Consider the following 13,334-nt stretch of genomic DNA (forward strand, 5'->3'; position numbering starts at 1 on the left):
TAGCTAGAATTTGCTGCTTTAATAAGTAAAACACCTAGGGAAAAATAGTTCATAAAGAAAAAGGTGATCTGTCTTGTCTCAGGGTTCTGGGGTCTGAGATCCAAAAATCAAGGCAGAGGTTGTGGTGAGGGCGTCTTACATCTCCGTTCCGTCATAGCAGGAGCGCTAACTGCTCCGTGTTTCTCTCCCTTTCCTCATAAAACCATGGGAGTTCAGTCATGGAGGCTCTGTCCTGGTGTTCTGCTCTAACCATTTCCCAGAGACCCCACTGCTAAACACCAAGTTTCTACCCTAATATCACTGATATGAGACTTGGAAATTTTTTTTTTTTTTTTTTTTGCAAAAGCAAGGTTTATTATTATGCACAAGTATAAGCGGGCAGGGACCTCATCAGCATAGCAGAGAGAGGAGGGACGCCATCCTTATAGGGAGCACAATTTAAAGGCAAAAAACATAAAAGTTACATTAGCAGGTTTGGGGTGATGGGTTCAATCCTGATTAACTGACACTTGTCTAGGAGTGTCCTGGTGAAAAGCAATGGGTGTGTGCTGGTAGATGATCCTATCTGCAATTGTTGGAACATTAGGAATTTGCTTGAAATGGTCAGTTTCTGGGTGATGCCTGGGTAGTCTAAAATTAAACTTGAGCTTGAGTTAGGGGAGGAATCACGAACCAGAGCAAGGTGGGTCTGGGTCTGCCTGTCTGTGACGTCATCCAGGTCTACCTGGCTGTGGCATCGTCCAGGTCTGCCCAGGTCTACCTGACTATGATGTCATTCAGGTCTATTTGACTGTGACGTCGTCCAGATCTACCTGAATGTGACATTATCCAGGTCTACCTGACTGTGACGCCATCCAGGTCTGCCCAGGTCTACCTTACTGTGACATCCGGCACTTTGAGTATCTGCTTCCCCTGAGTATCTGCTTCCGTCGGTATTGGGGGACTGAAGGATCTAATGCGAGTAAGCACTAGGAAGTGAGATTTTTAGAGTATGTGTTCTTTCCCAACATGGAAAGGCTTGGAGCAGATTTTGCTGAGTGAAATGAGCCAGGCCATAGGGAAGACAGACACTGCATGCTCGCACTAATGTGTGGGACCTAAAACACTATGCTGAGAAGCAGAGAGGAGAATGGTGGTTGTCAAGGACCAGGCCCGGGAGGGATGAGTCATGTAGTCCTCTGGACTGCTGTAAAGTGACTCCAGCTAATTATGTAAAAATGGAAATTGATAAATAGGCCCTGCATGAATGTTTTCACCACAAACATGACAACTATATAAGGTGATAGGCTCATGATTAAGTCATTGTAAGATATATACACCTATAGAACGTTTGCACTATAAATGCAGTTTTGTGTTTTGCTAGCACATATTTGTGATAGACTTCATTATAACTTCCTTTTGATTCAGAGTACTGAGCTCAGAGCCTCATTAGGACAATACATGCAAAATACACTTTGACCCATATTTCACCCATTTTCTCCGTCTTGTTCATCTCTTCTGCTGGTCCTGTTCTTCTTTCCAAATGCTGCCCCTTCTATTTCATGTCTTATGTGTATGTTTTTAGACTAGATCACAAATATATGTGCTTGCCTACTAATCCTAGGGTGGTGTGAACAAACACGTATTCACCCCAGATCAGGCAGCAGCAGTAGGCGAGAGTCACCATGTCACCCCAGGTCTAGCCTGGTGAGCCTGTTAAACTGGGGTTACTTAGAGTAGCATTGGTGAAGGCGTAGATTATCTACCACAACATGGGGGGCTTACGGAGGTCCACATCACCTATGACGAGTCTCCTTTCCCCAGGACTATGAACTGATACTTACATATCTCTGGGGAAGGCCTATGCACACCTGCCCTGTGGATGTCTTATCCATCTTTTCCATGGGGAATTATTAGTGGGGCCAATCTTGGCAGAGTCCGGTACAGGTTATTATGGCTTCCATTTAAAGCCATGTGCTCAGAAGAAAGTGTTCTACAGCAGAGAGAGAACATATTTGCCTCTTTGTATCGGACTTATTCTCTTAATATCATCTCTAGTTTTATCCATTTTTCTGCAAATGGTTTGGTGACATAATTTTATTCTCTTTGGTTGAATAAAACATTGTATACATATACTGTATTTTCTTATTACCCTTTTCCCCCTGATACTTACTATGTAGCCTTGCCTGACCTGGACCTCTCTATGTAGACCAGGTCGGCTCTGAACTTAAAGGTGTGAGCCACTTATGCCTGCATACAGCATTTTATTTATCCATAATGTGTTGGCAAGCATCGAGGTTGACTCTATTACTTGGCTGTTATTACCAGCACTACAACAAACATGGATGCACGGGCATCTCTGTCCATAGCTGACTCAGGTTCCCTGGTAGCCAAGAGTGGAACATTCTGGTTTCTATGGTGATGGTACCTGATTGTGATCTCAGCAGCAGAGTAAAGGATCCCATCCCCACCTTTTCTCACTAGAAGTTATAGTTTTTCCTTATGATACCCATTCTTACTGGTGTGAGATAGAATCTCACTAGAGTTTTGATTTGCACTTCCCTGCTAAAAACATGGGAATATTTTTTTTAAAATACACTTATTGGCCATTGTACAGTCTTTGAACATTCTCTCTTCATTCATATTTACTGATTAGATGATTTTTGGTGTATTTAATTTTTAAAATTTTTTTGATGTATTCCAGAAATTAATTCTCTGACTGATGTGTTTTGGGCAAAGATTCAATTATAACCATAATAAAGCTTGGGAGAAGAAAGGCTTACCTTGACCTTGAAGTGAGGAGAAGCTGCTGTGAGGCTGGAGTCGGGGATCTTGTGGTAGTTCAGGGAAAGGGAAAAAGAAAGGCGGAGCAAAGCTGTGATAAGGGCTGGCGAGGACAGGACAGAGCTAAGTCGTGTTTTAAAGATAAAGTCGATCAAACGTGGCCAGAGCGATCAATTGGGCAACTCCTTGGCTTCTGGTGGGCATCCAGGCTGCCTTGTGCTCAGGGAGATGTTTCAGAGTCCTTGCTGTGGAGGTGGCCTGGGGGCAGGTATGATCTCCCAGAGGCTTCCCTGCACATTTTCCCTTCCAGAGGACTAGAAATTGTGACCTGCTTATTGCAGAGGATGGTGGAGTCTCCTCTTTGTAAATGCCAGCCCCCCATTCCATTACCACTACTTAGCTCTTGTAAATGAGGCATCCCTGCAACAGCCTGATGCAGAGAACTGCCTGGTTGTCTTCCCCCTCCAAAGATGCTAAGAGGGAGGCAGGGCAGGCAGACAGGCATCTCAGGGGATACAGGCTGAGGCCCCCCAGTGTGGCATGGGGATTAACTATGCTTCTGAGTTCACTGATTTCCTACATAGCCTCTGCAGCGGGCACGGATGTGCAGGCCTCCTCTAGTCTTAACCCAGACGGTGGGATGGACAGAATTCATCCTCTTCCATCGCACAGCAGTGTGCCGACTCCCAAGTTCAGCGTGGAAGTATTCCTGGTTCTAAATCTAACAGCAATATTACCTAAAATATTATTACCCACTATACCTGAATTCACAAACTCTCATATAAGTTGGCTTCTTGCATCTCCTTCCAATAAATGTGGACCATGTGCACTTCACAGAAGAAAGGGGAACTCAGATCCTGAGCAGACAGACAGCCTACCTAGCTTTAGTGGAATGGGGCTTCTGCAGAAAGCCTGAAGGAACACATCTTAGTGGGAGGCTAAGCTGGGGAGAGACCGGGAATGAACCTGCCCTGAGCCCATGGTCCTTGCAGTTTATTAGTCCCTGGCTCCTCTCGTACTGGAAGTACATACCGAACTGAGGCAGAATTCTGTTGATTTTTGTTTTCTGATAGGACTCACTGGTTTGTGATCTAATTTATTTGGCTGTCTTGGGAGAGAATAAGGGAAGGGGGAGGTAGCACTTGGCAAACCCCTGTCAGTGCTGTCGTTCACTGTCTCCTTTGTCCTCCAGGGTCCCCCCAATCTCATTGGCAGTCCCCTCCATTCCTTCTGCCAGTGTTCCCTCCTCCAGGAATTAAAGAGGGAATGAGGATGTCAATTTCACTTCTCACGGAGACCTGGAGCTAACCACAGGTCGTATTTTTAGGGCACGGCCTTTCCCCTCTAGCACCTTTAAATCCCCTAATAATTCAGATGCTTTACTGCACAAAGAAACCCTGCTTTCAGAGAGAACAGTGAACAGCACCGCACTTCCAGCGGGGGAGGGAGGCTCTTTGCATGGTGCTGCTCCATTTGAAGCATTTGCTCATTTGGGGGTGGGGGGAGGCACCTGCGCTCCAAAAGTCAAGCCTGGCGTAGAGAACAGACAGCACCACTATACCAACATGCTGGTGTTTGGACAAAAGTTATCTTCGCACACAATCTGCCAGGATCCTTCTCTTGACTCAGAGTAAGGACACATGAAGGCAGGCCACTCTGTCTGCAGAACCCAAGGGAACAGCCCTCCTGTCATGGAGGTTGGTGACACCCTTCTGGGCAGCACCGTGAAGCTCTGATCCCCCCACCATGGTGGTTCATGCCTTTGGTTCCCGGGTGACTAAGGTAGAGAACGTATATGATTCCATGAGGAATTAAGTCTCCAGCTCAGTCATTCCTTCCCGTTTGTATCTGGTCCACAAACATGCAGGCCAAAGGCGCTGCTTGCTCTGTGAGCCTCTGAAACAGAGCTAAATCTTCTTTGGGGTCCATTAGGAAAAAAGCCAGCTTCTAAGGGCAGTGTTTCTCAGCGGCCCTTCATGATCTTTGCGCTCCTCATTTGGTAGGAATAGCCGAGAAAGACGAAATGACCCACCGCAGGCCCTGTAATTTCTGAGCAACTGAATTACCACTTAAATTCAGGCCTCCCAGCCAATGCAGACTAGCTGTCCCAGATGCTGGGAAAGGTGACTTGAGTCAGAGTTTGACCTAGTATGGCCACCTGCATCTGATCACCTGGGGCCTCCTCCAGAGCAGAGAGGGTAGGTAGGGTCATCTGCGGCCTGCATTTCCAGCAAGCTCCTCGGGTGTCTTGTCAACGCGCTGATGTTTGAAATCAGGACGGAAATCCACCAGGATTAACTAGTGTTCCGCCCTTGTTTCCTGCAGACATCCTCATTGTTCTTCCTTGGCCCTAATTGCTTTCTGTTTGTGCTTCTCACGCTAAAAGGCACAACCTGGCTGGAAAGACGGGGCTGGAGTCTCGGTGACAGCAACCGTGGAGACAGTTAGTGCCAAACACAGCCGTCTCCTCTGTCATCCCACGCTGTCTCTTCATGGAAGGAGAGCAACAAAAACTTACTTTTCAGCTGTCACCGCTTTCTGAAGGAGCTCTGTCTTCTTTCTGTTATTTGCTTTTCCAAATGGCCTTGCTTGTTGTTAGCTCAACTTGTGTGGGCTCCTTGAGTGGCATCAGCGTTTAGTTAACAGTAACTCAGAAGTGACAGGGGGACTGGCTAGCTGGGCAGTATGTCATGAGTGGGTATGTATGGTGTTTGACCTACTTGTGCTAACAGGTGGCCAGGCTTCAGATAATAAAGACACTTCTCCTTTGTCCTCTGACCTGTTCCTGTTTAAAGGTGTCTGGCTTCACAGGTCAGCTACCAATCCCTGTGATGTGGAGTGTGTGTGGAACTGGGGATAGGTGAGGTGTTTTGGGGGGAATGGGAAGAGAGAAGGGTATATAAGAACAGCAAAGAAACAAATAAGACTGACCTTTACTTAGGTTATAATTCCCAGAAGTGGGTTACAGTGTGTCATAACTTCCCAGCCTCCCTGCTGGGCTCCTCATCTATAGGGACACCCACTGAGGTTGTTTTTTTTGGAGGGGGGGGGGCTGTGTGGTTTGTTTATTGGGGCCATGTCCAGTCAGGCCACAGCCCCCTGAGTAGGAGCCCAGTGCCCCCAGAAGGCAGGTGGGGGAAGGGAAGAAGTGCAAAAAGGCCCAGTGCCCCAGGGCTCAGCCCCAGCCCTGTCTCAGTCTTTGCAGAGGGGCTGTACTCAGGTGAGTGAGGTGTCGTCATCACTGCCTTCTCCACCTGCACCACCTGCTGGCAGCTCCTCGCGGCTCTCTGCCACAGCACTCTCATCGATGTTCTCCAGGGAGTCCGCATGCTGCACGGACAGCTCTGACAGCGCCAGGCTGGGCAGCAGGCTCTGCTCTGGGTGCAGCCATGGCTTGAAGTGTGGCTGGTGTTTCTGCTTCCACTCGGGATACTTGATACAGGCCTTGTACATCTTCCTCATGGTCTTGGGAGCCAGGAACTGAGATGATTTATTCACCACCCACTTGGGTAAGGAGCCTTTGGGATCCACGTGGGCCAGATAGATACTAACACAGCTCTTGGGCCCCGTGCTCTGGATGAGGTAGCCCGTCTGGATGGAAACGGCTCGGACCAAGTCTTTCCTAGGTGGGTATTTAGGATGCTTCACTGAGTAGTTCATAATGATGTAATCAGTGCCCATGGGGAGCCAGGAACGGAGGGTGATGACATCACGGTTCTTCAGAGGCTTGGGACACCTCCAAGAGTAATATCCGACATCGGCGTTGACAGTCAGGCGGGCGATGTCGAAAGTCTCAATGACATTGCTGTTCCACTTCTTCCGGTATTCTATGTCGTGCAGGACGTCTCAGCTGGCAAGTCGCAGCACTCCATCCTGCACTTGATCTTGTGCAGAGTCCGATCCATCTCCACAGCCTGCACCCACACAGACACGCCGGCCTTGCTGTAGGTCAGGTTCCAGCCCACTTCGGCCTCACACTCTGACCAGAAGCTGCGGAAGTCCTGGTCATCGGGCACCTGGACACTTTCGCGGCCCAAGGCAGGCCGAGGCCCTTGGGGTTCCATTGAGGCAGCTGGCTTCTCCATAGGGAGGGTGGGAAGGCCCGGGGCCCTGGTCCTAGTCCGACTCGGCTGCAGATGCTGACACCACCTTCCTGGGACCTGTGCGGGCTTCTCTGACGGGGCCTGCCGGGGTCAGGGTGCCGGGGGCCGCGCGGGGGCCCTAGGGGGAGGAGCAGTGGGTCCCGCCGCCGGCCCCGCCCCGCCCGCTGCCCCTGCCCCGTGCGCCCCCTCTGCCCTCCTCCCCCCACCCCGCTAAGCTCCAGACTCAGGGGCTCCGCTCTCCGCCACCGAGGTTGTTTTTAATCCCTGTTTCTCCAGGTGCAAGCTGCACTTTGAGTGGCGTCTTCTGGCTGTGTCTTCTTGAAGAACCGAGTGAGGAATGAATCCGGTTTTGAATGTTTTCAAACATGAGATGTGGTCCTCGTGCTGATCTGGAATCTTAGCTTGCCATCAAAGACAATCTAACAATCAAGGCAGATTCAGATTTGTGAGGGTTGTGGAGGCAGGCCTGCTTTGGACTAGACTTTCCTGTGACTCATAACTGGAATAGGAGTACGATAGTGGGCCCTATCTTCAGTTATTATCTAATTGCTGAATTAGATAATGGCGCTGGGACGATTTTTAGGCTAGGTATTCCTGACGGTCAGGAGGCAATGAGTGGGGTGAATTAGCACCGTCTGAGAGCAGGTACCACTGGCAGCCACCTGCTTACCTGAAGGGGCAGTAGGGGGTGTGGATAAATCATCCTGTGAGCCTGCTCCTAATTCCGCAAAGGCCAGTCTTTGAAGCAGTTGCCTTGTCTGTCCTGTTTTACTCTTTGGATATTCTCTTGGCTGGTGGTAACAGGCAATCCTGGATAGAGCAGAGTGTGGAGAAGGGGACAGTGGGATCTGGGAAGAAAGGGAACTAGGGGAGAGGTGAGACTCTCAGGGTTTACCTTGATGGGGAAACGAGACCCTGAGCTCTGAACACAGAAGCTGGCACCCTTCTGACCCATCTGCAGTTACCTCACTGGCTCTAAACACAAGATACTCTTTTGCCACAGTCTTCTCAGTATCATTTTGGCTACCACTTAAAGAATAAATTATTTCTTTTGCTCATGTTCCTAGATATGAAAGTGTACCTGCTGACTTTGCCAATGGTTAAACAAGAAAGCTAGTGAGAACTCTTGAAGTCTTTACAGAGGCCGTGATTCCTATGACAGCTCTTTTAAATGACTAAATGTTTCTGTTGGCAATGGCCACTTATATATAAGATATATATTGTTATATGCATTTCCCAGACTATCCCAGCATCTGCTGCCTGTTATCATAAACATCCAAGCTGCTGTCCCTAAGTGAACTACCCGGTAAGCTAGACCCTGTAGGCTCTTCTTCTTAGTGCTCATTTCTAGCTCTGGAGGCCACCACTAGACCAAGGCTAAATATATGTGTTCCCTTTGGCCCAGTAAAATGGACTGGGATATCCTGCGGGGCTTCACGTTTGTTTGAGACACGGGCAATAACTACAAGATGAAAGAACTGAGGTGGAGAGTCGGGGGTGGGGCTGAGAAGGAAGACACCATGCCTCCTGAGTGACGCAGTGTCAGAGCACCCGGGACTCATGGCGATTTCACCCTCATCTTTTAGAGCTTTGCTTTTGCTCAGAACAAACACTGACGACTGAGTCATGGATAAGGAATCGATGGTCTAAAGGCTAGAAAGCTAAAGAGCATGGCATGTGCTTGAAACCTGCCGAAGGCCTCCTTACTGTGTCCTAATATGGTGAAGGTCATCTCACATGTGACAGAGCAGGTGTGCTGTTTGGGGCCTCTTTTCCTCAACATAAAGACATTCCTGTCATCTTGGGGCCACCACTCCCACGGCCTCATCCATAATCCTAATAGCTTCCCAAGGCCCCAGTTTCAAACTATTAAGATACAACTTTGGGGGTTCATTTTCCAACATGAAAATTGGGGTGTACACATTGAAACCTTAGCAGTACTGGAGTAGAGATGTTTCCACGGTGGTTAAGTATTGTTTTGTTTTTGGTATTAGGAACCCAGCCCCGATTGTGATACTTTAATACATGTAGCAACCTGTTCTAAAAGGCACAGGGGCAGAAGACATGGTAAAGGAGTGTTGGTGGCGGTTCTTCATATTCTGGCAAAGTTGAGGTCGTGCCGGCTCTGCGGAGACTTTGAGCATCTTTCCATCAGAAGAGGATGCAGGTCTAAAGGGGTCCTCCTCCCTCATGCCTATTCAGACCACCTGTCCAGAGCTCACGGAGGCTGACAACAAAACTGGAGGTGGAAGGAATGGATCTGTTGTACAGCCATGGAGATGGGGAGATGATGTCACTTCCAGCTGTACCAGGAGCTTTCCTTTTTTCTTTTTTTTTAATGTTCTATTCTCAAGGAGCACTAGTTAATAATTCACACACAGTAACCAATTAAGTAGAAATTTCATTTGAAGCGACAGCGGGTTCAATTAAACGTGTTTGGAAATCAGGTGCATACATTGCTTTGGAAGGAATTTAAATATTTACATATATGCATTGTGAATGTAGTTGTAGGTTCGCATATATGTTTTATACATACATATTTGCCTGTGAATCGGGGATGAAAAATGCCTAAAGAACTGTGTGCCAGTCACGTGTCTAATTAGCCTCCCATATGAAATGTAGCAGTCGCCTTGTCAGTGAGAAGCAGAAGGATTTTTAATAGCATCCCAGGGTTCCTGGGAAGAGTCAGGCTAATAACTTTTAAGGTTTACAGTAGAGAACTGGGGGAAGAGTTTAAAGGAAAGGTTACTTCCTTGGTTTAGAAATATTGCAGTCTGGGAGAATGACACATGCCAGCCGTCAGCATCTTAGGCCCTGGCAGGAAGAATGCTTCCTCCAGGAATTTCAGACCAGGCTGGGTTATACAGAAAGACCATCTCCAAAAATAAACTGCCAATGAGAGGAATAGGAAGTGTGCAGTAGCGAGAATTTACTTAGTGCGTGCTTCCCCATGACAGCCACAGGTCGGAAGGCTGAAGCTGCCGCTGAGGTTCTAGTAGGTTTCCGAAGGGTGAGAACAAGAAAGTAGGTATGGCTTGTTACCTGCAGGGCCAGAAGAGTTGTGCACAGATGATGTGGTGAACTGGCAAGGACCGGAAGATACAGAATAGCACCAGAAGAAGGCTGCCAGCCCTCAGAAGCAAAATATTTGAATTGTTGCTTTAATGGAGACAATGTAACTGCTGACTTGACTTTCTAGGGTTTTTTCCCCTTCTGTAATAGAAGAAAACACACCCGTTGTTAGAGTGGTCCTCTACAGCAGCGGCTTTCAACCTTCCTAACGCTGCAGCTTTTTAATAAAGTTCTCATGTTGTGGTGACTCCCCCGCCCCCAGCCATGTTATATCATAACTGCAATTTTGCTCTGTTATGAATCATAATGTTAATACTCAACATAGAAGATGTCTGATATGTGACTCCAAATGGGTTGTGACCCATGGTTGAGAATCATTGCTCTACAGACTAGTGGGGGAGGGCTCATAGAAGGAACTAGAATGGCTGTGTCTTGGCCCTTTGATTTGTCCTGGGGAGCTATAGCTAGGGAAGAGTTCTAACCTGGTGTCCTTTGCTCCAAGGAGAGGTGTATTTTCTAGTGAAGTTCCATACCCAGGAAAGAGTCTTACTGACTCATTCACATGGCAGAGGTTAATATGGAAGACTCAGGAGTCAGGTCACCCAGCTGAAACTCCCGTGTCTACTAATCAGTTGGTGACTTTAATACCGCTAACCTCCCTGAGCCTCAGTTTTTCTCTCAGTAAAGTCAGCCTGTGTCAGTATTTGCCTCATAGTTCTCAGGCAAATACTGAACGTCAAGGAGAGCATCTGGTGTGGCGATCTGTGTTGGGCCCATGTTATCCAGTACCAGTATTGTCATTACAGTTGTAGCTCTGTATGCTTTGGGTACTGAAGACGCTCACAGGCGTAGGGAAGCCTTTCTGAGTAAACAAACCAGAGCCCTAACATTTACTAATTTGGAGATTTAAATCTTGAATAAACACTGTCATGGAACTGAAGGTATTTTAATAAGACTTCAAGGAGGCCCCTTGTTTATGCTTCTCAGCTAGCTCCACACCAAGGAGGGCGACTTGCCCTTGGTAGCTCTCTTTTGTGCTGTTAAGAGCGGCATATACCACAGTTGTAAAAGTCCCACTCGGATTGCTTTTACAGCAGCAATCTTCCCCTACGCTTCTCTCTTGAACTCAACTCCACTTTTTATATTTTTTTTCTGTTCCTGTCTGCCTTACCATTCCTCCCCTTGACTTATAATGTTTCATGACTGCTGTGCATAGGCATTACAGTTTATACGTATACACCATGTCTGATTTGTTGAATTATGTATAGAAGGAATTTAATCAAAATTTAAAAAGTAAGATATAAACATTATATTTTAGCCTATCTAGCTAAGTTTTCTCCTTTATTTATGATCAAAATGAATTGTATATATGCATGAAGTTCTTAAATAATTAGAATATTATACTTAAAAAACTGTACAGTGGAGGCCAACGAGATTACTGAGTGGGCAAATGTGCTGGTCATCAGTTCTGATAACCTGAGTTCAATCCTGGAAACTATGTTGTGGAAGGAGATAACCAATTCCCACAAGTTGTTCTTGGACCTTCTTAGAGGCACCATGGAGCTTGTGTGTGTGTGTGTGTGTGTGTGTGTGTATGTGTGTGTGTGTGTGTATATGAAATTTTAAAAAGTAAAAAGCAAGTAAAGCAGACATTGACCCTAAGTTTAGCTGGTGTTTTGCTTGAAGATGCTCTGTCAGTTTTATAGGTGCACAGGAGTAGCGCACAGTGTCACTTTGTGAATGTGTGGTGATATAAGTAGCTAGAGTAGCCCCATATTGGATATAGGGCTATTCTGTTGCATATATTACTATATGTTTTAGAAATATTCAACAGCAACATATTCTCTGTTGGGTAAACCATTTGCTTGGTATGTACACAAATGCAGCGCGACTCCGCATTCAGGTAAGGTCATGCAATCCTTCAGATTCTGTTCCTTAGCTCTCTTTCCTCTGTGTTCCGATACCTCTTGCCTTGAAGTCTGTGCCTGTTCACCAAAGGCGATGGCATACTTTCCAAGATGTCCCTCTGATGCTGGTGGCTTGGCAGTGATTTGACATCTCCATACCTATTAGAAACCAGTCTTAGAAATGTTCCAGAAGCCGTGCCTCTAACAGTCCTGTCTCATTTTAGATATGTTCAAGGAAATAGGCTAAGTTTAGATGATCTGAGTCTTACTTGTGTAGGGACAGAACAGGTGAGGATGCTGGGAACCTAAAGCTATAGGGAGTGGGAGGGAAGAATGGTTGTGTGGTACCCCTTACTCTGTTTCTTTGGATTAGAAATGAACCAGTTTTAGCCGGGCTGTGGTGGTGCACACCTTTAATCCCAGCACTTGAGAGGCAGAGACAAGCAGATATCTGTGAGTTCAAAGCCAGCCTGGTCTACAGATTGGTTTCTAGGACAGCTAAGGCTGTTACCCAGAGAAATCCTGTCTCTAAAACAAAAAACAAACAAACAAAAAAGCTTCCCAGAAGCTTTGTAGTTGCAGATAGAACCTATCTTTTGTGATTCTAGAATAATAGAAGGAGGCTCACATGTCTGCTGTGTTGGGGAGGACTTGCTTGCAGGGAGTGGTTGTCATGTAAGTGTAATTCTGGAACAATAGGAGGTACACATGACTGCCTGTTGGGGAGGACTTGCTTGCAGGGAGTGGTTGTCATGTAAGTTGGGTGATTTCAGGACAGAGAACTGGGGCGATACTCTCCTGGATACTTACCTAGGCTGTGGGAGAGCACAGAAAGCTGTTGTTTGGTCTAAGTGAGATCCGTTCTGTCATCTCATGATGACTCTTACAATATGACAAAGTCAGGGAACTAATTGATTTCCCAAGATCATCTCCTGGTGACAAATCATCATGATGGCAGGAGGAATGTTTTGTAATTAAGCTGACACCCCTGATGTGTCACCATCATCATAGAACCCCCGACACCAGTGAGCATGCCAGTGTGGATGGAGGAAAGCCCTCGAGGCCTCAGCCGTACATAATAAGCTATAGACAACTGAGGAAAGCTGGGAATGGAGGAGGTGGCCTTCCCCGGGGAAGAAGTACATCAATTGGTTGTCCAGTTCCAAATAGTCAGCCTTGATAACATACATACAAGTAACATTATACAGACTGAACAGGTTTAATTTAGGAATATATATATATATACATACATACATGAATATGCATATATGTGTATATATGTATAAATGTGCGTATATGTGTATATATACATACATACACAAGTGCATATATGTAAATATAATATGCATACAACAGGCAACTAGTTGTTTTTAAAGAGGCTATGAATTTGAAAGAGAGCAGGGAAAGGCATATGGGAGGGTTTGGTTGGAGGAAATGTAAGATTAAAATACAATTAAATTATAATCTCAGATAGATAGTAAATTGCAAT

At 46.5% G+C, this 13,334-nt stretch overlaps 2 protein-coding genes across 8 annotated transcripts in view; one reads left to right on the forward strand and one right to left on the reverse strand.

Annotated features, from left to right (window-relative positions):
* Mast4 (microtubule associated serine/threonine kinase family member 4) overlaps positions 1-13,334 on the forward strand; it is a 579,791-nt gene that overhangs the window by 81,208 nt on the left and 485,249 nt on the right. The window lies entirely within an intron of this gene.
* LOC121455859 (START domain-containing protein 10-like) lies at positions 5,980-6,863 on the reverse strand. Its single transcript, XM_041663607.1, is given in 2 exon segments — positions 5,980-6,611; positions 6,614-6,863. Coding segments are annotated over 2 exon segments (867 nt in total). The 5' UTR covers positions 6,849-6,863.

This window comes from Microtus oregoni, unplaced genomic scaffold, assembly GCF_018167655.1.
Source record: "Microtus oregoni isolate MIOR12 unplaced genomic scaffold, Mior012 000014F_ref0000157, whole genome shotgun sequence".
In the NCBI taxonomy this organism is placed as follows: Eukaryota; Metazoa; Chordata; class Mammalia; order Rodentia; family Cricetidae; genus Microtus; species Microtus oregoni.